The sequence below is a fragment of the Clupea harengus genome, chromosome 8, assembly GCF_900700415.2.
Source record: "Clupea harengus chromosome 8, Ch_v2.0.2, whole genome shotgun sequence".
Lineage (NCBI taxonomy): Eukaryota > Metazoa > Chordata > Actinopteri > Clupeiformes > Clupeidae > Clupea > Clupea harengus.
Window position 1 is genome coordinate 8197727 of NC_045159.1, and position 20624 is coordinate 8218350.

The window sequence follows — 20624 nt, forward strand, 5'->3', positions numbered from 1 at the left end:
TTTACTCCAGATGCAAGGAAGAGATGAGGATGAAGTTAATCAACTACAATTTATTTATTAATGAGAAATATATCATTTAGGAAAAACACTGTACACGATTCAACTATATTGTGGGACATAGTAAGAAAATAGATGTATCTATTTCTTCCTTAATTCTTTGGTTTTCTTTCTAATATGTGTGTACATTTTTATAGAAAAATAAATCACATGAACATCCGACGGTGTTTTACATGTTTGCACATAACGCAAAATTGAAATACAAAGTAGTCAGATTTGTTAGGAAATGAGATCCCACGAATCATGATCAATGATTCAAGTTGGATCACAGATGAAAAATTAATATATGAATCGGGCAAGATTTGTAGAACCATGCCAAACCCATCACAAAATACAATGAAGCATATTTGAATGCAAGAGAGGGTAAAAAAAATGAAAATGCTCAATAATAGAGAGCAAAGGTAAAGCATCATTTGAAACCTATTATTCCCCACCTCTTGCCACTTAACTTATCCAAGAGTGGACTTCAACTAATAAACACTGGGCACTGATGTCCCCCCCCACAATAACCATGACCTAAATGGTCTAGCCCAACTTGACCACAAGCTCCCCAAAATGGTTCAGCTCAACATGATAAACTCCCCTAAATGTTTTTCATCACCTCATACACACATGAGGATGCATGAACAAAAACATATTTTTTTTTTTTACAAACTGAATAAAACTATATTATAAATCAATAAGGGATTGGGAAAAATTCAAAGGTAATGGGGAGGTTATGATATCACGCTGGAGTGCAAATTGCAAGACACGTCCACACTGAAACCAACCAGACTGAGACTCAGCCCTTGAAGCCACCACTAGGGGGCAGGGATGGTTACCCTTTGTGCACTGAGGAGTATTGCTGTCAAACAGCTGTCGCACATTCACAGCAGCTGTGCCTAGTGCCCAACCACGCTAGTCAAGTGGTTTTCAAAATGAGGTGGTTTTTCCTCATATTAAACGTCCCCTTCCCAGTTCCTTTCTTTCATCTTTTCTTTCCCAGTCAGTATATTTGTAAGTAAGCAGAAGTGGCACCGTTTTTCCACTTGTGTACTTTGTCCGTGATTACGGTTCTGCAGAGAGGGCACGTCTTCTCCTGGTTCAACCACAAAGCCACGCACTCCTCGCAGAAGATATGCTTTGGGAGACAAACAAAATAATTCTTTCAGCCATGAGCACATAAATCAGCATGTATAATGCAGCTGGTTTGTGTATGTATGTATGTATGTATGTATGTATGTATGTATGTATGTATGTATGTGTGTGTGCGTTTCTTTTGATCTGCATGATCGTACCTGACACAGGAGGACTCTGGGCTCCCTGTACTCTGCCTGACATATGGGGCAGACGTCCCCTGCGTCAGCACACTGACTCTTGGTGGCTGCGGCCCCGCTATGCTGTACAACAGACACAACAGGGAGCATCGATGAAAACAAGACATTGATACCGCTTAACACAGCAAGAATGATAACCCCACACCGACACTCCCGAGCGCAATGAAGGTGTTATACCTCGTTGCTGAAAAAGATGCTGGTTGTCTTCTGGAGAGAACCCCATTGTCCATAAAGTTCCAAAAGCTGAAAAAGAGATTAACATTCGTTGAAGACGTACACTAAAACACAGCTAAAGTGAACCCCGCATCCGACAAAACGTATGACCCGAGGGCTGTACTACAAAAGGAGTTTAACCTACTCAGATTTAACTCGGGAGGTTATCAAGGAAAGTTTGACTAAATGATTGTTAAGCGGTACTACAACGGTGGTTTTCTGAAGGAATCTCACCTTCAGTATTAGGTAGCCCAAAGCAAGCAGGATGCCCAGGGTCAGCCCGGTGCGACCATCCATCTCCTGGTACGTCACCAGGAAGCGAAACCAGGTTGGCATGGGCACCACTGCTTGGTAAACCTGCCCAACCTCCTCTGTCATCATAAACCATTTCCCCTGTAGGGTAGCCAGTGACATACACATATCTTTACATTGCAAGTCACTCAGAATATGCAAGTTGAACAGTGTTGTTGAGGAAATGTGGGTTGTTTGCAGTCATGTAGCGTAGCTATGTCAGTTATCGGACAGTTTGTTAAACATCGGCCATTCTATTAAACAATCGATATGCACAAGTATACATACGTTTAATATTGGATTAACATGACAACGCGAACGTTTGCCGATAATACACACATGCCGGTAATTAACACCATTACGATAATGTAGTTATGGTTTAGCTGGATTCAGGACTGCCTCTTGGTTATGCTCACCTGAGTCCTGTATGCAGCCATGGAGGGGGGGAGTATGAGAATAAGGCACTTTAATCCCATGAAGATGAACTTCACAACAGAGTTGGTCACCCCAACAGCCCATAAGACTTCCCAGAAGCCCAGGGGCTCGATACTAGGGCTCATAAAAATGAGACTGGAGGAAAAAAAATAAACATCAAAGTTCAATTCTTCAATGAAAAGGAGACTGTCAAAATGTCTGTCTGTACTAGCAAACTCATGCCTACCAGTAGTAAAGTGCATCGCTGAGGAAAGTGTAGTAGAGCAAAAGTGTGGAAGATGTCAGAAACAGCAAAAGCCAAACACACTGCAACTTTGAACGTCGATCCTAGAACACAATGTCAACACCTAACATTACTAAAATGTTAACTACAACTGGTGATTTGTTTCTCAAAAACTGGTAGACTTACCTGGAGGAACACTTGGGTCTGAATATTTTTGTTTACATATAAAAAAGTTGTAAACAAGCCAATTCCAACAGCAAGCCCTACAAGAAAAACAGCAGACCTATTAGTCGAGGTATGAACCCAGACACCTGTTCATAACTTAAAATGTGTTCAGCATGGTGTACGTACCCAAGGCGTGCTGAATAATAAGCTTAGCACTGAGGATGATTATGAACGGAAGACTTTTTTGAATCCAGCGAAAAAGGTAACGGAATTCAGAGAAGGAGGTGCTCGGCTCTCCTGACTCCAAGTCGGGATCGATAGATTCGTTTTCAGGTTCGTGGTGAGAATGGGGGCGGCTGTGTCCATGGGAATGCGAGTGACTGTGAGAACCTGCACGGGCTCTTCGGGATGCAGGTCTCCCGCTGGGTCCTGTCGATAAACCAGTCATGGAGACGCGGACATCATCTGGTTCCGAGGTGTTGGAACCATCCGTGTTGGGTGTCCTCGGAAGTCGCTCTGGTTGCAGTGTTAGGGATAAGCCATTTCCTGAGGGAGTGTTTTCCTCTGATGAATTAGTCTGCATTACAATGGGAGATTCCCTCAGTTTCAACGCTCTTCGGTTCTCGTAAGAATTTCCTCTGTGCAGAAAAGGGAATAAAAGACTGTGACACTAAACAGGCCCAAGCCCAAGTTAATCCATGAGCCATGATACTACGAGGTATAGTTTTAGTAACGTTTAACGTTACTCGAAAATCAGTAAATATTAGCTAGCTTAGATCAGTTTCTAATTTGACGGGGGCGAAAGTAGGTCGTCACCCACCTAACCCTTGACACGTACAGGGTTTCCACTAGACAGGCTTGAGTCTAGGGGCTCTTTCGTGCAACGCAGCAATTCAGTTACAGCTAGATGAATGCTAGCTAGCCATTTTAGCTAGATAGTTGATGTAGCTTATGTCATTTCCATACCGTGAGCTAGCTGTACATCAGCTGTCAACATAGGCTATTTCAGTGTAGCATGTTGCCTTTAACATTTATTTACACAGGAAGGTGTCAACATACCATAACCAGAAAGTAAGTGGCCATAGAGGTGCTAGCATAGAAGTAATGACACCAGCTAGCGTGAAAGCTAACCTGCATGCTACGTTGACAATGTTATTAGCAGTAGATCAACCAATGGATTTTAGTAGAACAAATACCTGTCATACTGACTCCGCTGTTTCATGATAAACCTGCGATCTCCATTTAGCTAGCTATTCGATGCAGTATAAAAATACAGAAAAATAAAATAAAACAAACAAACGGGTAAAAGAAGGCAAGCTAGCTGGCTATGCCTGGTCCATCTTTATTCAGAGTAAACATCCTGCTACTCACATACTCATGCGACGTTTCCTCTACGTAAAAGGTCAAAGTTACAGAGGAAATCATAGGCCACAGGCTTCAGTCAGAATTTAATTAAATAGAAAAAAACGAAATCATTTTGCAGTCATTAGCAACTAAATGAACCATTATATCACATAATTTCGCATAAAATCAGTCATCTAGAATCATCTAAGGATCACGTCCCTGGACACACATGCACAAGCATTCCTATATTCATGATTGTGCCTGCTTTTCTGCACTTAGTTCATAGTAGCCGTGTTTGCACTATTTAAAACAAATGGTTCAAAAATCTTAAGATTAGAATTAAAAGATACAGATATTTCTAAAGCTCATTACGTTTAAACTTTAAAACCTCCAGTTTAATCTCTATGCAAACATTTATGTACAGTCTAATTTCCCCCACTTCTTTGCTGTTTGCCATTAGTTGATATGCTGCTGATTACTTTAAGGTGAAACAGTATTTTTTACAGTATTGATAGATTGATAGAAATTGCTATGATATGATAGTTGGCAATATCTCATATGTTTGAATCAAATTCTTGTATTTGAATGTCTGTACAGTGGCATCTTGAAGGAGGGAATGAGGGGGCTTTCACTCATGGTTTCAAACTAGATTTCTGTTAAGGATTCATTGCCAGGTTTTCCTTTTAGGTATTGTAAGCACTATTGATTTTGAGGCATCATTTGTAAGACAGCCTTTGTTAAACTGATTCCTCTTTGAACCCCACCAACGTTACTCCAAAAAATGGAGTGGATATAAGTTTATCAAAACTAATCTAAACATTCGTTCTCTGAATAATAATATAATCGTTGTTGACATATTATTTTTCTGGGATATTCTCAGGTGAAAGGAATTAGTCAGCTGACCCTGAGCTGTGTTGGAAGTTGTGTTTGCTTTGTCTTTGTTGTCTGACGAATCCTGTAAAATCCAAGATGAGATAACGTGTGTGGCAACAGCCTGAATGTGATTGCAGCAGAGTTCATCATATATAAAAGCAGGTGCAACCAGGTCACAGTCAGACATTTTCCTCCATTCTCACTGGAAAGCATCAACACCCCAAAGAGAAGCCATGAAGCCAGTGATCGTGCTGTATGTTGTGCTGATGATGATTGCACTGGTGTGCAGTAAGTACTGTTTACTTTACTTCATCTACCTCTGTGTTTCCTGTTTGATAAATCATCTTTGCTTATGTAAACTGTAGTGTATAAATAAGTAGTTTGCTGTTTTCTACTGCCATTGAATAGCAACTGTACTGTTCACTCGTTCCAGATGCTTATGCTGCATGTGAGAATGGATGGTGTACCAAGAGATGTGGTCGTAATGAATATAGAGACCGCAATTCATACTGTGGGGGTGGAAATATGTAAGTATAAATCTATAGACTGGTTTTCATCCATAGACATCTTTGGTCCTTTTACTGTGTGCATGTGACTTGTGTCTTGAAATGATATTTCTTTTTTCAGATGCTGTGTTGAAAAAGGCAATTGAAGAACATCCGTGAAGGAAGACTGTGTGGATCAACCAACATGCATTGTTGTTTTTTTTCTTCTTCCATTTAAGTTGACACAAGACATGGAGTAATCATGATTTGTGTTTAAGCCTGTTTGATGCCAGTTTGAATACAATTAAATTTCATAACTATGAGTACCTGTGCATTCATGTCATATTTTTTAGATTTAGAAATACACATGAGGGTTTTACAGAAATTATTTGAATGTGCTTATTCTATTGTCCAGGGACCTTGACATCATACAAGGAAACACACGTTACAAAAGGCACGTATAGCTTGGATAGGAGATGAAAATAAGGAAGATAACAAATACATGGCTCTTTCCATGACAAATATATTTACTTCACAGTGCACATAAACTGTGAAAGGACTTCCAAACACATTGAAAATAAGATAAGGCTACAAGGCTTAAAACAGCAACTCATCAGCTGATTATATTTTCCATGTACAGAAATACATGCAGCAGTCAAACCATTTATTCACTGTTGCAAGTACAAATCCCAAAAGTAAAATGTCGCAAAATGATCTTTATGAATCTGTTAGGCTAAGACTTTAGCATCAGTTTGTCCCCTCCTGACCTGTGGTGTCCTAACACTTAATTTGGGAGGCTTCTTGAGCTCGTCATTGCTAAATTAATTTCTTCTTCAATCAAAACTACACTAGTGTATGCTGCTGGACACTTTAATGTGAGAAATAAGAGAACGACAGATGTTTTGATGCCAATTCATTTTCTTTACGATTTATGTATATATATATACAGTTCTTTCTTTACGATATATATTCAGTTGATCACCTAATTATGTTAGGTCTATCTGGCTATGCTGGCTGTATATGTATAATGCCTCAATTTCTCATGGTTGTTCAAATTCAATTTCTTATTTTTTTCAAATGTCCTGCAAGTCACTTTGGATTTGGCAAATACTTTATACTTAACCTCAACTTAAACTTTGTTGTTGGCAACATTTTGTTATTGTTTTCAACACATCCAACGATACATTATGTGATTTCTGTTCTGTTTCAGGCAACTTCTCATGGCAGTATTGATAACATAACTGTCTGATAGGTCAGTTGGTTTGTAATATCCGTAATTGGGTACTAAGTAAGTAATGGCCTTTTTCAAGAAATTATTTATAGTGATGTAATCTCCACAACTCATGATAAACAAAACAGAGTTTAGATAGAGTTCAGGGAATTGTAAGTCAAATAGTTTTTGGCCATTTATGAGACCAAAACAAAATTGAGAAGTGTCAGGATACTGCAAGTCAGAGGAGGACTTCTTCATTCTGCCCTAAATGTTTCACAAAAACCTAAATATTATATGATGAAGTTTTTAAGGAAAAATGTACGTTTTAAAGCCCAGTCATCCTTTTTAAAGCTAAATGATGATAAAACAGAGGTACTTTTGGTTGGACCAAAATCAAACAGAGAAACCGTTCTGAATTCATAATCTTGGGAACCTGGCACACCAGGTCAAATCAAAAGTAACAAGGCTCAGTGCCATCTTAGATACAGAGTTAAACTTCAAGCCCCATATTGGTAAAGTTACCCATACGGCTTTCTTTCACTTGCGAAACATTGCCAAGGTGCAGCATTTTTTAAGACACTAATATCACTAGTAGGTTACTACTACTGCAATGTACTGTTTACTGGTCTCTCAAAAAAGTATATAAAGAAACTGGAACTCATCCAGAACACTCTCCCACTTCACCTGCCTGTGAAAGCTGTCAGTATGACAGTATTAATCTCTGCTTTTGCATCTATTTTTTCTCACAATGTCTATTTTGTCCTGGTTCTTTACTTCAAATGTAAAGCACTTCATGCTTTCTTTTCTGCTGTTGCTGCTGAATGTATTCCTACAGTCTGGTTCTACTTCAAATTTGTACAAATTTGTTCCTGATTTCTCAGTTATTCTTCTACTTTTTTGTCTGCTTGTATTCATTACTTTTTTTGTTCTGTTTCTTCTGTGTTTATTTCAGTTTCTGGCATTTATTTCTGTTATCATTTTTCATCTGTTCTTGTTTTAAATGCTCCAAATTTAAAGCACTTTCCTCAGGTGAAAGGAATTAGTCAGCTGACCCTGAGCTGTGTTGGAAGTTGTGTTTGCTTTGTCTTAGTTGTCTGACAAATCCTGTAAAATCCAAGATGAGGTAACGTGTGTGGTAACAGCCTGAATGTGATTGCAGCAGAGTTCATCATGTATAAAAGCAGGTGCAACCAGGTCACAGGCAGACATTTTCCTCAATTCTCACTCGAAAGCATCAACACCCCAAAGAGAAGCCATGAAGCCAGTGATCGTGCTGTACGTTGCGCTGATGATGATTGCACTGGTGTGCAGTAAGTACTGTTTAACTTTACTGTCACTTCATCTACCTCTGTGTTTCCTGTTGGATTAATCATCTTTGCTTATGTAAACTGTAGTGTATAAATAAGTAGTTTGCTGTTTTCTACTGCCATTGAATAGCAACTGTACTGTTCACTCGTTCCAGATGCTTATGCTGCATGTGAGAATGGATGGTGTACCAAGAGATGTGGTCGTAATGAATATAGAGACCGCAATTCATACTGTGGGGGTGGAAATATGTAAGTATAAATCTATAGACTGGTTTTCATCCATAGACATCTTTGGTCCTTTTACTGTGTGCATGTGACTTGTGTCTTGAAATGATATTTCTTTTTTCAGATGCTGTGTTGAAAAAGGCAATTGAAGAACATCCGTGAAGGAAGACTGTGTGGATCAACCAACATGCATTGTTGTTTTTTTTTCTTCTTCCATTTAAGTTGACACAAGACATGGAGTAATCATGATTTGTGTTTAAGCCTGTTTGATGCCAGTTTGAATAAAATTAAATTTCATAACTATGAGTACCTGTGCATTCATGTCATATTTTTTAGATTTAGAAATACACATGAGGGTTTTACAGAAATTATTTGAATGTGCTTATTCTATTGTCCAGGGACCTTGACATCATACAAGGAAACACACGTTACAAAAGGCACGTATAGCTTGGATAGGAGATGAAAATAAGGAAGATAACAAATACATGGCTCTTTCCATGACAAATATATTTACTTCACAGTGCACATAAACTGTGAAAGGACTTCCAAACACATTGAAAATAAGATAAGGCTACAAGGCTTAAAACAGCAACTCATCAGCTGATTATATTTTCCATGTACAGAAATACATGCAGCAGTCAAACCATTTATTCACTGTTGCAAGTACAAATCCCAAAAGTAAAATGTCACAAAATGATCTTTATGAATCGGTTAGACTTTAGCATCAGTTTGTCCCCTCCTGACCTGTGGTGCCCTAAGATTTTAGCATCAGTTTGTCCCCTCCTGACCTGTGGTGCCCTAACACTTAATTTGGGAGGCTTCTTGAGCTCGTCATTGCTAAATTCATTTTTTATTCAATCTAAACTACACTAGTGTATGCTGCTGGACACTTTAATGTGAGAAAAAAGAGAACGACAGATGTTGTGATGCCAATTCATTTTCTTTACGATTCATGTATATATACAGTTTTTTCTTTACGATATATTCAGTTGATCTCTTGATTATGTTAGGTCTATCTGGCCTAACATTTATGCATAATGCCTACATTTCTCATGGTTGTTAAAATTCAATTTTTTTCAAATGTCCTGCAAGTCACTTTGGATTTGACAAATAATTTAAACTTAACCTCAACTTTAACTTTGTCGTTGGCAATATTTTGCTATTGTTTTCAACACATCCAACGATACATTATGTGATTTCTGTTCTGTTTCAGGCAACTTCTCATGGCAGTATTGATAACATAACTGTCTGATTGGTCAGTTGTTTTGTAATATCCGTAATTGGGTACTAAGTAAGTAATGGCCTTTTTCAAGAAATTCTTTATAGTGATGTAATCTCCACAACTCATGATAAACAAAACAGAGTTTAGATAGAGTTCAGGGAATTGTAAGTCAAGTAGTTTTTGGCCATTTATGAGACCAAAACAAAATTGAGAAGTGTCAGGATACTGCAAGTCAGAGGAGGACTTCTTCATTCTGCCCTAAATGTTTCACAAAAACCTAAATATTATATGAAGTTTTTAAGGAAAAATTTACGTTTTAAAGCCCAGTCATCCTTTTTAAAGCTAAATGATGATAAAACAGAGGTACTTTTGGTTGGACCAAAATCAAACAGAGAAACCGTTCTGAATTCATAATCTTGGGAACCTGGCACACCAGGTCAAATCAAAAGTAACAAGGCTCAGTGCCATCTTAGATACAGAGTTAAACTTCAAGCCCCATATTGGTAAAGTTACCCATACGGCTTTCTTTCACTTGCGAAACATTGCCAAGGTGCAGCATTTTTTAAGACACTAATCCATGCCTTTATCACTAGTAGGTTACTACTACTGCAATGTACTTTTTACTGGTCTCCCAAAAAAGTATATAAAGAAACTGGAACTCATCCAGAACACTCTCCCACTTCACCTGCCTGTGAAAGCTGTCAGTATGACAGTATTAATCTCTGCTTTTGCATCTATTTATTCTCACAATGTCTATTTTGTCCTGGTTCTTTACTTCAAATGTAAAGCACTTCATGCTTTATTTTCTGCTGTTGCTGCTGAATGTATTCCTACAGTCTGGTTCTACTTCAAATTTGTACAAATTTGTTCCTGATTTCTCAGTTATTCTTCTACTTTTTTGTCTGCTTGTATTCATTACTTTTTTTGTTCTGTTTCTTCTGTGTTTATTTCAGTTTCTGGCATTTATTTCTGTTATCATTTTTCATCTATTCTTGTTTTAAATGCTCCAAATTTAAAGCACTTTGAGCTGCATTCTGTGTATGAAAGGTGCTATACAAATACAGTGTATTATTATTATTATTATTATGTATTACTTAATAAAGGAAACAGGAACCAGCGTCAAAAACCCGGTCTGTCCTATCACGCTCATAGGAAAGGTAAAATCAAAACAATGCAAATTTCGTGATGTAGGCTGAATTCAGTTTTTCATTAAAGATACTTCTTTTACAGAAATTGCTCTTCAAGCCCTGCCCCACTATGATGATTGGCAATATCTCATATGTTTGAATCACAGTCTTGTATTTGAATGTCTGTACAGTGGCATCTTGAAGGAGGGAATGAGGGGGCTTTCACTCATGGTTTCAAACTAGATTTCTGTTAAGGATTCATTGCCAGGTCTTCCTTTTAGGTATTGTAAGCACTAATGATTTTGAGGCATAATTTGTAAGACAGCCTTTGTTAAACTCATTCCCCTTTGAACCCCACCAACGTTACTCCAAAAAATGGAGTGGCTACAAGTTCTCAAAACTAATCTAACATTCATTCTCTGAATAATAATATAATTGTTGTTGACATATTATTTTTCTGGGAAATTCTCAGGTGAAAGGAATTAGTCAGCTGACCCTGAGCTGTGTTGGAAGTTGTGTTTGCTTTGTCTTTGTTGTCTGACAAATCCTGTAAAATCCAAGATGAGGTAACGTGTGTGGTAACAGCCTGAATGTGATTGCAGCAGAGTTCATCATGTATAAAAGCAGGTGCAACCAGGTCACAGGCAGACATTTTCCTCAATTCTCACTCGAAAGCATCAACACCCCAAAGAGAAGCCATGAAGCCAGTGATCGTGCTGTACGTTGCGCTGATGATGATTGCACTGGTGTGCAGTAAGTACTGTTTAACTTTACTGTCACTTCATCTACCTCTGTGTTTCCTGTTGGATTAATCATCTTTGCTTATGTAAACTGTAGTGTATAAATAAGTAGTTTGCTGTTTTCTACTGCCATTGAATAGCAACTGTACTGTTCACTCGTTCCAGATGCTTATGCTGCATGTGAGAATGGATGGTGTACCAAGAGATGTGGTCGTAATGAATATAGAGACCACAATTCATACTGTGGGGGTGGAAATATGTAAGTATAAATCTATAGACTGGTTTTCATCCATAGACATCTTTGGTCCTTTTACTGTGTGCATGTGACTTGTGTCTTGAAATGATATTTCTTTTTTCAGATGCTGTGTTGAAAAAGGCAATTGAAGAACATCCGTGAAGGAAGACTGTGTGGATCAACCAACATGCATTGTTGTTTTTTTTCTTCTTCCATTTAAGTTGACACAAGACATGGAGTAATCATGATTTGTGTTTAAGCCTGTTTGATGCCAGTTTGAATAAAATTAAATTTCATAACTATGAGTACCTGTGCATTCATGTCATATTTTTTAGATTTAGAAATACACATGAGGGTTTTACAGAAATTATTTGAATGTGCTTATTCTATTGTCCAGGGACCTTGACATCATACAAGGAAACACACGTTACAAAAGGCACATATAGCTTGGATAGGAGATGAAAATAAGGAAGATAACAAATACATGGCTCTTTCCATGACAAATATATTTAATTCACAGTGCACATAAACTGTGAAAGGACTTCCAAACACATTGAAAATAAGATAAGGCTACAAGGCTTAAAACAGCAACTCATCAGCTGATTATATTTTCCATGTACAGAAATACATGCAGCAGTCAAACCATTTATTCACTGTTGCAAGTACAAATCCCACAAGTAAAATGTCACAAAATGATCTTTATGAATCGGTTAGACTTTAGCATCAGTTTGTCCCCTCCTGACCTGTGGTGCCCTAAGATTTTAGCATCAGTTTGTCCCCTCCTGACCTGTGGTGCCCTAACACTTAATTTGGGAGGCTTCTTGAGCTCGTCATTGCTAAATTCATTTTTTATTCAATCTAAACTACACTAGTGTATGCTGCTGGACACTTTAATGTGAGAAAAAAGAGAACGACAGATGTTGTGATGCCAATTCATTTTCTTTACGATTCATGTATATATACAGTTTTTTCTTTACGATATATTCAGTTGATCTCTTGATTATGTTAGGTCTATCTGGCCTAACATTTATGCATAATGCCTACATTTCTCATGGTTGTTAAAATTCAATTTTTTTCAAATGTCCTGCAAGTCACTTTGGATTTGACAAATAATTTAAACTTAACCTCAACTTTAACTTTGTCGTTGGCAATATTTTGCTATTGTTTTCAACACATCCAACGATACATTATGTGATTTCTGTTCTGTTTCAGGCAACTTCTCATGGCAGTATTGATAACATAACTGTCTGATTGGTCAGTTGGTTTGTAATATCCGTAATTGGGTACTAAGTAAGTAATGGCCTTTTTCAAGAAATTCTTTATAGTGATGTAATCTCCACAACTCATGATAAACAAAACAGAGTTTAGATAGAGTTCAGGGAATTGTAAGTCAAGTAGTTTTTGGCCATTTATGAGACCAAAACAAAATTGAGAAGTGTCAGGATACTGCAAGTCAGAGGAGGACTTCTTCATTCTGCCCTAAATGTTTCACAAAAACCTAAATATTATATGATGAAGTTTTTAAGGAAAAATGTACGTTTTAAAGCCCAGTCATCCTTTTTAAAGCTAAATGATGATAAAACAGAGGTACTTTTGGTTGGACCAAAATCAAACAGAGAAACCGTTCTGAATTCATAATCTTGGGAACCTGGCACACCAGGTCAAATCAAAAGTAACAAGGCTCAGTGCCATCTTAGATACAGAGTTAAACTTCAAGCCCCATATTGGTAAAGTTACCCATACGGCTTTCTTTCACTTGCGAAACATTGCCAAGGTGCAGCATTTTTTAAGACACTAATATCACTAGTAGGTTACTACTACTGCAATGTACTGTTTACTGGTCTCTCAAAAAAGTATATAAAGAAACTGGAACTCATCCAGAACACTCTCCCACTTCACCTGCCTGTGAAAGCTGTCAGTATGACAGTATTAATCTCTGCTTTTGCATCTATTTTTTCTCACAATGTCTATTTTGTCCTGGTTCTTTACTTCAAATGTAAAGCACTTCATGCTTTCTTTTCTGCTGTTGCTGCTGAATGTATTCCTACAGTCTGGTTCTACTTCAAATTTGTAAAAATTTGTTCCTGATTTCTCAGTTATTCTTCTACTTTTTTGTCTGCTTGTATTTATTACTTTTTTTGTTCTGTTTCTTCTGTGTTTATTTCAGTTTCTGGCATTTATTTCTGTTATCATTTTTCATCTATTCTTGTTTTAAATGCTCCAAATTTAAAGCACTTTGAGCTGCATTCTTTGTATGAAAGGTGCTATACAAATACAGTGTATTATTATTATTATTATTATTATTATTATGTATTACTTAATAAAGGAAACAGGAACCAGCGTCAAAAACCCGGTCTGTCCTATCACGCTCATAGGAAAGGTAAAATCAAAACAATGCAAATTTCGTGATGTAGGCTGAATTCAGTTTTTCATTAAAGATACTTCTTTTACAGAAATTGCTCTTCAAGCCCTGCCCCACTATGATGATTGGCAATATCTCATATGTTTGAATCACAGTCTTGTATTTGAATGTCTGTACAGTGGCATCTTGAAGGAGGGAATGAGGGGGCTTTCACTCATGGTTTCAAACTAGATTTCTGTTAAGGATTCATTGCCAGGTCTTCCTTTTAGGTATTGTAAGCACTAATGATTTTGAGGCATAATTTGTAAGACAGCCTTTGTTAAACTGCTTCCTCTTTGAACCCTACCAACGTTACTCCAAAAAATGGAGTGGGTATAAGTTCTCAAAACTAATCTAACATTCATTCTCTGAATAATAATATAATTGTTGTTGACATATTATTTTTCTGGGAAATTCTCAGGTGAAAGGAATTAGTCAGCTGACCCTGAGCTGTGTTGGAAGTTGTGTTTGCTTTGTCTTTGTTGTCTGACAAATCCTGTAAAATCCAAGATGAGGTAACGTGTGTGGTAACAGCCTGAATGTGATTGCAGCAGAGTTCATCATGTATAAAAGCAGGTGCAACCAGGTCACAGTCAGACATTTTCCTCAAATCTCACTCGAAAGCATCAACACCCCAAAGAGAAGCCATGAAGCCAGTGATCGTGCTGTACGTTGCGCTGATGATGATTGCACTGGTGTGCAGTAAGTACTGTTTAACTTTACTGTCACTTCATCTACCTCTGTGTTTCCTGTTTGATAAATCATCTTTGCTTATATAAACTATAGTGTATAAATAAGTTGTTTGCTGTTTTCTACTGCCATTGAATAGCAACTGTACTGTTCACTCGTTCCAGATGCTTATGCTGCATGTGAGAATGGATGGTGTACCAAGAAATGTAGTAGTAATGAATATGAAGACCGCAATTCATACTGTGGGGGTGGAAATATGTAAGTATAAATCTATAGACTGGTTTTCATCCATAGACATCTTTGGTCCTTTTACTGTGTGCATGTGACTTGTGTCTTGAAATGATATTTCTTTTGTCAGATGCTGTGTTAAAAAAGGCAATTGAAGAACATCCGTGAAGGAAGACTGTGTGGATCAAGCAACATGCATTATTGTTTTGTTTTTTCTTCCATTTAAGTTTAGTTAAAACAGTCAGACACTTACACAAGAGATGTATTCATCATGAATTGCATTTACGCCAGTTTGAATAAAATCAAATATCACAACTATAAGTATCTGTGAATTAATTAATACATTAATTTAGTTAGAAATACACAAGGGTTTTACAGAAATTACTTGAATGTGCTGATTCTATTGTCCAGGGACCTTGACATCATACAAGGAAACACACGTTATAAAAGGCACATATAGCTTGGATAGGAGATGAAAATAAGGAAGATAACAAATACATGGCTCTTTTCATGACAACCGATTTACTTCACAGTGCACATAAACTGTGATACAGTGCCCTCCACAATTATTGGCACCCCTAATGAATATGAGCAAAACAGGTTATGAAGAAATATGTCGTTTCTGTTTATCTTCTTGGTCTTTCACTCAAAATATTCACCAAAATCTTACCTTTTCATTGAAGTAAAGTTATTGAAAGAAATTTATTTTTTTTGACATTGATGGGATATAATTTATACCATATATTGAAGATTCAGTCTTAGGTTTGATCAGTCAGGATTCAGGTTTATTCTTGAAGAATGGCGGCCGACCACTGTGAGACTGTGAGACTGTGTTACCGTCTATTCAAATGGGCCATGCATGCAGGGTTCTTTGTCTCGACCTGGGGGGGAAGGTGAGAGTCTAATATCACACCTCAATCCCCAGGTCAGCCCAAAGTATATTCACCAAGGAAAGTTTACATGCTAGTTAAATCCAAATAAAAGTAACAATTATAACTAGGTATAATATCATTGAATTATTGACTATGGCATATTCTTATGACCTATGCCGGTCCCTTCAACATTAAATAAATATATTTCCCCAAAACATGTGTGCCACAATTATTGGCACCCCTTAATTTAATGTTTTGTGCAGCCTCCCTTTGCCAAGATAACAGCTCTTAGTCTTCTCCTATAATGTGTGATGAGGTTGGTGAACACATGGAACGGGTTCTGAGACCATTCCTACATGCAGTATCACTCCAGATCCTTCAGATTCTGAGGTCAACGCTTGTAGACTCGGCTTCAGCTCATCCCAAAGATTGTCTATGGGGTTTAGGTCGGGGGACTGTGATGGCCATGGCAAAACCTTTATTCTGCGGTCGGTGAACCATTTTTGTGTTGATTTTGAGGTGTGCTTCGGATCATTGTCCTGCTGGAAGGTCCAACCACGGCCCATTTTTAAGCTTACTGGAGGGGGCTGTTAGGTTTTCATTTAATATCTGCTGGTATTTGATGGAGTCCATGATACCATGTATCTTAACAATATGTCCAGGGCCTTTGGAAGAAAAACAGCCCCACAACATCAAAGATCCGCCACCATACTTCACATTGGGTATGAGGTGCTTTTCTGTATGGCTATCTTTCTGTCTACGCCAGACCCACCTTTGATGTTTGTTGCCAAAAAGCTTCATTTTGGTCACATCTGACCATATAACTCGGTCCCATTGAAAGTCTGACTTACATTTGGAAAACTGTAGGCGCTTTAGTTTGTTGTTGATTGACAGTAGAGGCTTTTTTTCTGGCAACCCTCCAAAACAACTTGTGGTGATGTAGGGGGTGTCTTATGGTAGTTTTGGAGACTTTCTGACCCCAAGACTCAACTAACCTCTACAATTCTCCAGCTGTGATCCTTGGAGATTCTTTTGCCAGTCGACCCATCCTCCTCACGGTGCGTGGCGTCAATGAACAGACACGTCCTCTTCCAGGCTGATTCTTAACATCTCCTGTTGCTTAAACTTCTAAATTATTTCCATGATAGTAGAAATGGGTATTTTCAACTGTTAAGAGATTTTCTTGTGTCCATTTCTTGATTTGTGCAGCTCAACAACTTTTCGTCGCACATTGTCACTGTGTTCTTGGGTCTTTTCCATAGTGATGAATGACTAATGGAATTTGGCCTGTATCACCTCATATTTGTACGCCAGTGGAACAGGAAGTCCTGGTTGACCTCTTAAGAGTTCCTTATCAAATAGGTGAACTTAAAAATGTAAAACATGACTGGAAATATACTTCAGTTAGATTTTAATTATAAGATTTTTCTAGGGGTGCCAATAATTGTGGCACACATGTTTTGCGGAATTTTTTTTATTTAATCTCAACAGTTTTTTTCAATAATTCTTTCAATAATTTTACTTCAATGAAAAGGTAAGACTTTTTTGATATTTTGAGTGAAAGACCAAGAGGATAAACAGCAAAGACATATTTTTTTATAGCCTGTTTTGCTCATATTCACTAGGGGTGCCAATAATTGTGGAGGGCACTGTAGGACTTCCCAACACATTGAAAATAGGTTAAGGCTACAAGGTTTAAAACAGCAACTCATCAGCTGATTATATTTTCCCTGTGTACAGAGATACATCCAGCAGTCAAACCATGTATTCACTGTTGCAGCTACAAATGATCCCAAAAGTAAAATGTCACAAAATGATATTTATGAATCTGTTAGGCTACAGTGGAGTTTGTCCCCTTCTGACCTGTGGTGCCCTAAGATTTTAGCATCAGTTTGTCCCCTCCTGACCTGTGGTGCCCTAAGACTTTAGCATCAGTTTGTCCCCTCCTGACCTGTGGTGCCCTAAGACTTTAGCATCAGTTTGTCCCCTCCTGACCTGTGGTGCCCTAAGACTTTAGCATCAGTTTGTCCCCTCCTGACCTGTGGTGCCCTAAGACTTTAGCATCAGTTTGTCCCCTCCTGACCTGTGGTGCCCTAAGACTTTAGCATCAGTTTGTCCCCTCCTGACCTGTGGTGCCCTAAGACTTTAGCATCAGTTTGTCCCCTCCTGACCTGTGGTGTCCTAACACTTAATTTGGAAGGCTTCTTGAGCTCATCAGTGCTAAATTCATTTCTTCTTCAATCTAAACTACACTAGTGTATGCTGCTGGACACTTTAATGTGAGAAATAAGAGGACGACAGATGTTGTGATGCCAATTCATTTTCTTTACGATTCATGTATATATACAGTTGATCACTTGATTATGTTAGGTCTATCTGGCTAAGCTGGTTGTTTATGCATAATGCTTAGTTTCTCATGGTTGTTAAAAAAAAATTATAATTTATTTTCAAATGTCCTGCAAGTCACTTTGGATTTGACAAATACTTTTAACTGAACCTCAACTTTAACTTTGTCGTTGGCAACATTTTGTTATTGTTTTCAACACATCCAACGATAGATTATGTGAAATTATTTTCTGTTTCACCACAATTTCTCATGACAGTATTGAAACATAACTGTCTGATTGGTCAGTTGTTTTGTAATATCCTTAGATTGGGTACTAAGTAAGTAATGGCCTTTTTCAAGCATAACCTTTATAGTGATGTAATCTCCTCATGATGAACAAAACAGAGTTTAGATAGAGTTCAGGCAATTGTTAGTAAAGCTTAAATTCTGGATATTCATGTATCATTCACTTGGTCATTTGGTGTCAAGTTGGGAGAGCAGCAAGAACAATCTTACTGATTTCTATATATTCAGTGCTGTTGTCTAACTCTGTTATTAAACACTTGATGTATTTTACTTAAAACAATTTAGACATGTAACTGCCAACTATGTGTAACCTAATGGTAGTTGGGTCTTGGCTCTGGAATGCGACTACGCCACCTGGTGCCTTTCACACCAAGATATATTGTTATGTGTAATTGTACCTTTTGACAGAGACAAGAGGGCTCTCACACAGGTACGCTCAAGTAAAGACAGAGACGAGGTATTTCAGTAGAAAAATAACAGTATTTATTAATACAAGGCTAAATTATGATCAAATATGGCAAGAGAGTGGGTAATGGCTGCCACCAGAATGGTAGATGTAGGAGCCATTGGGGTTCATGTTTTAATCTTGTTTGGGACACTAGATGGCGCTCTACCTTAATTGGGCTCACACAATATAGGTGGGAGCATTCATGCAGGTGTCATGTGTTGCTTGACGGAGGGAAAGCACATATAGCTTTTTGACCGCTACACCAAAGGTCTGTTACATGTAAATTTAGATGCAAGTTTGGATGTATGGACACCTTTATTTATTGGATCTTACTGTGAGAAATAAAGTATCATAACCAAGAACAAGAATGCAAAGTTGGAATGTTATTTTACATCTAACAAGCGCTTCAATCAAGTGCTCAGTCAGCAATCCCTCTGGGCTTTAAGTGTAGACTTTGCCCATACAGCAGGGGACATTGAAGGGGTTTATAAGGAGCAGCTGTTGCAGGGGGTTACCTGTCCTGGAAAAGGGAGTGAGACCGACACGCCACCCGTGCTCTTGATTCTTATGCCTACTCACACAAACACACCTGCACACAAGACACCTTAGGCACAGGCACTGCAAAAGGGATCACAGCAAATGGTGAGGTGCACGTTACCACTCAATACGGCATGCAGTGCGCGAAGAAGAGGACTCAGATCCGGCGACCTACCCCGTAAACAGCTGCAACACTCTCTGTTGTTCTGGAGAGGAAAGGGGAAGAGGAGTTGGGGTTAAGCCTAACTGGCTAAAACCAGGCAGAGTTCAAGCTTTTGAGAGGGCTTACTCCAACTAAGGAAGAACGCTTGGGCTGCTAGTACCGCACCTATCGCTCTAGCACCGCGGGGAAGAGAGGGGACAATAATGAAAGTAATAAAAAGCAGCACGCTAAACCCAGTTCACACCTAGGTTTAGGCTAGGTCAAACAAACAAATACAAAAGCAAACAAACCAAAAACTACAAAAGGCAAAAGCTGAATGAGCTACGTAAGGAAAGTTTACCTTGACCCGTCTTCCTATATACTATAGTGAGGTGTGCTCGCCCGTTGTCTTCGAACCAAGACCTTCAGCAGCGAACCGTCATGCTACCCGGAAGCGTCTGGTGAACTACAAACACCTGTTGCCAAACAGTACATTTAGGCACAGAGGCAGGGGCGGCGCCGGGGAGGGGGCTAGGGGGTGCTTTAGCTCCCCCTGGATTAGCCATAGCACCCCCAAGAAAATAATGGTTTATTTATTATTGTTATTTTATTTAATTCTGCGTTATTTATTGTGTGATAATAATATTTAACTCACAAAATAAAATTATAATCAGATTGAAATTAACAGATTGTTTTAGACACAGAGCAATCATTCTGTCATAACCTTTGACCCAATTTTCATGTCGCACTTGTGAACGTTGGCGTTACCGGACGGTTGAAGGAGAAAGCGAGCTAGTGCGTGGTAGTTTCAAGTTAACTTCAACAATGCATCGGTTTTTGCTACCTAAATGTCCACGTTTGGAAGAACGATTAAGAAACGAGAGTGACGTAGAAGAAGATATGGATTTTTAAGGAGAGGAACGTTGTGGTCAAGGAGGTCAACCCTCCACCACTACTGAGGGTGCTAACTATGGTGCTAGCAGCATCAGTGACATAAGCATGAACGCTCAGGATGGTCCGAGAAGACCAAAACTCCAGAAATATCCACCTCGCATGTTTTGAGTCCAACAAAGGAGTTTTTGTAAAAGCTGGTTGGAACAGTTTGCGTAGTTGGAGTTCAGTGTATCTAAGGTATTGTTAGCTGTGTAACATTAATGAATGCTGTCTGATTTGTGGCATGCATTTATTGCCCTGTGTCGCTGA

The 20624-nt window shown here is 38.4% G+C and overlaps 1 protein-coding gene and 4 long non-coding RNA genes across 5 annotated transcripts; 4 read left to right on the forward strand and 1 right to left on the reverse strand.

Annotated features, from left to right (window-relative positions):
- Nucleotides 1–30: 30 nt before the first annotated feature.
- Nucleotides 31–4099, reverse strand: rnft1 (ring finger protein, transmembrane 1). Its single transcript, XM_031571731.2, has 9 exons — nucleotides 3897–4099; nucleotides 2887–3338; nucleotides 2722–2798; nucleotides 2539–2639; nucleotides 2294–2447; nucleotides 1821–1979; nucleotides 1551–1616; nucleotides 1335–1436; nucleotides 31–1177 (listed from the first exon to the last, which is right to left on the reverse strand). Exons 1-9 carry the CDS (start codon nucleotides 3920–3922, stop codon nucleotides 1043–1045), a joined length of 1272 nt encoding a protein of 423 aa, XP_031427591.1. The 5' UTR covers nucleotides 3923–4099; the 3' UTR covers nucleotides 31–1042.
- Nucleotides 4100–5065: 966 nt separating this feature from the next.
- On the forward strand, nucleotides 5066–5725 carry LOC105907411. The gene is made up of 3 exons (XR_004164124.2): nucleotides 5066–5205; nucleotides 5351–5444; nucleotides 5545–5725. It is a non-coding gene; the product is annotated as an uncharacterized LOC105907411 (long non-coding RNA).
- A 2058-nt stretch (nucleotides 5726–7783) lies between these two features.
- On the forward strand, nucleotides 7784–8453 carry LOC105896009. Its single transcript, XR_001162198.3, has 3 exons — nucleotides 7784–7925; nucleotides 8078–8171; nucleotides 8272–8453. It is a non-coding gene; the product is annotated as an uncharacterized LOC105896009 (long non-coding RNA).
- A 2654-nt stretch (nucleotides 8454–11107) lies between these two features.
- Nucleotides 11108–11776, forward strand: LOC116221452. Its single transcript, XR_004164123.2, has 3 exons — nucleotides 11108–11249; nucleotides 11402–11495; nucleotides 11596–11776. It is a non-coding gene; the product is annotated as an uncharacterized LOC116221452 (long non-coding RNA).
- Nucleotides 11777–14435: 2659 nt separating this feature from the next.
- Nucleotides 14436–15105, forward strand: LOC105907412. The gene is made up of 3 exons (XR_001162711.3): nucleotides 14436–14574; nucleotides 14727–14820; nucleotides 14921–15105. It is a non-coding gene; the product is annotated as an uncharacterized LOC105907412 (long non-coding RNA).
- Nucleotides 15106–20624: the final 5519 nt, after the last annotated feature.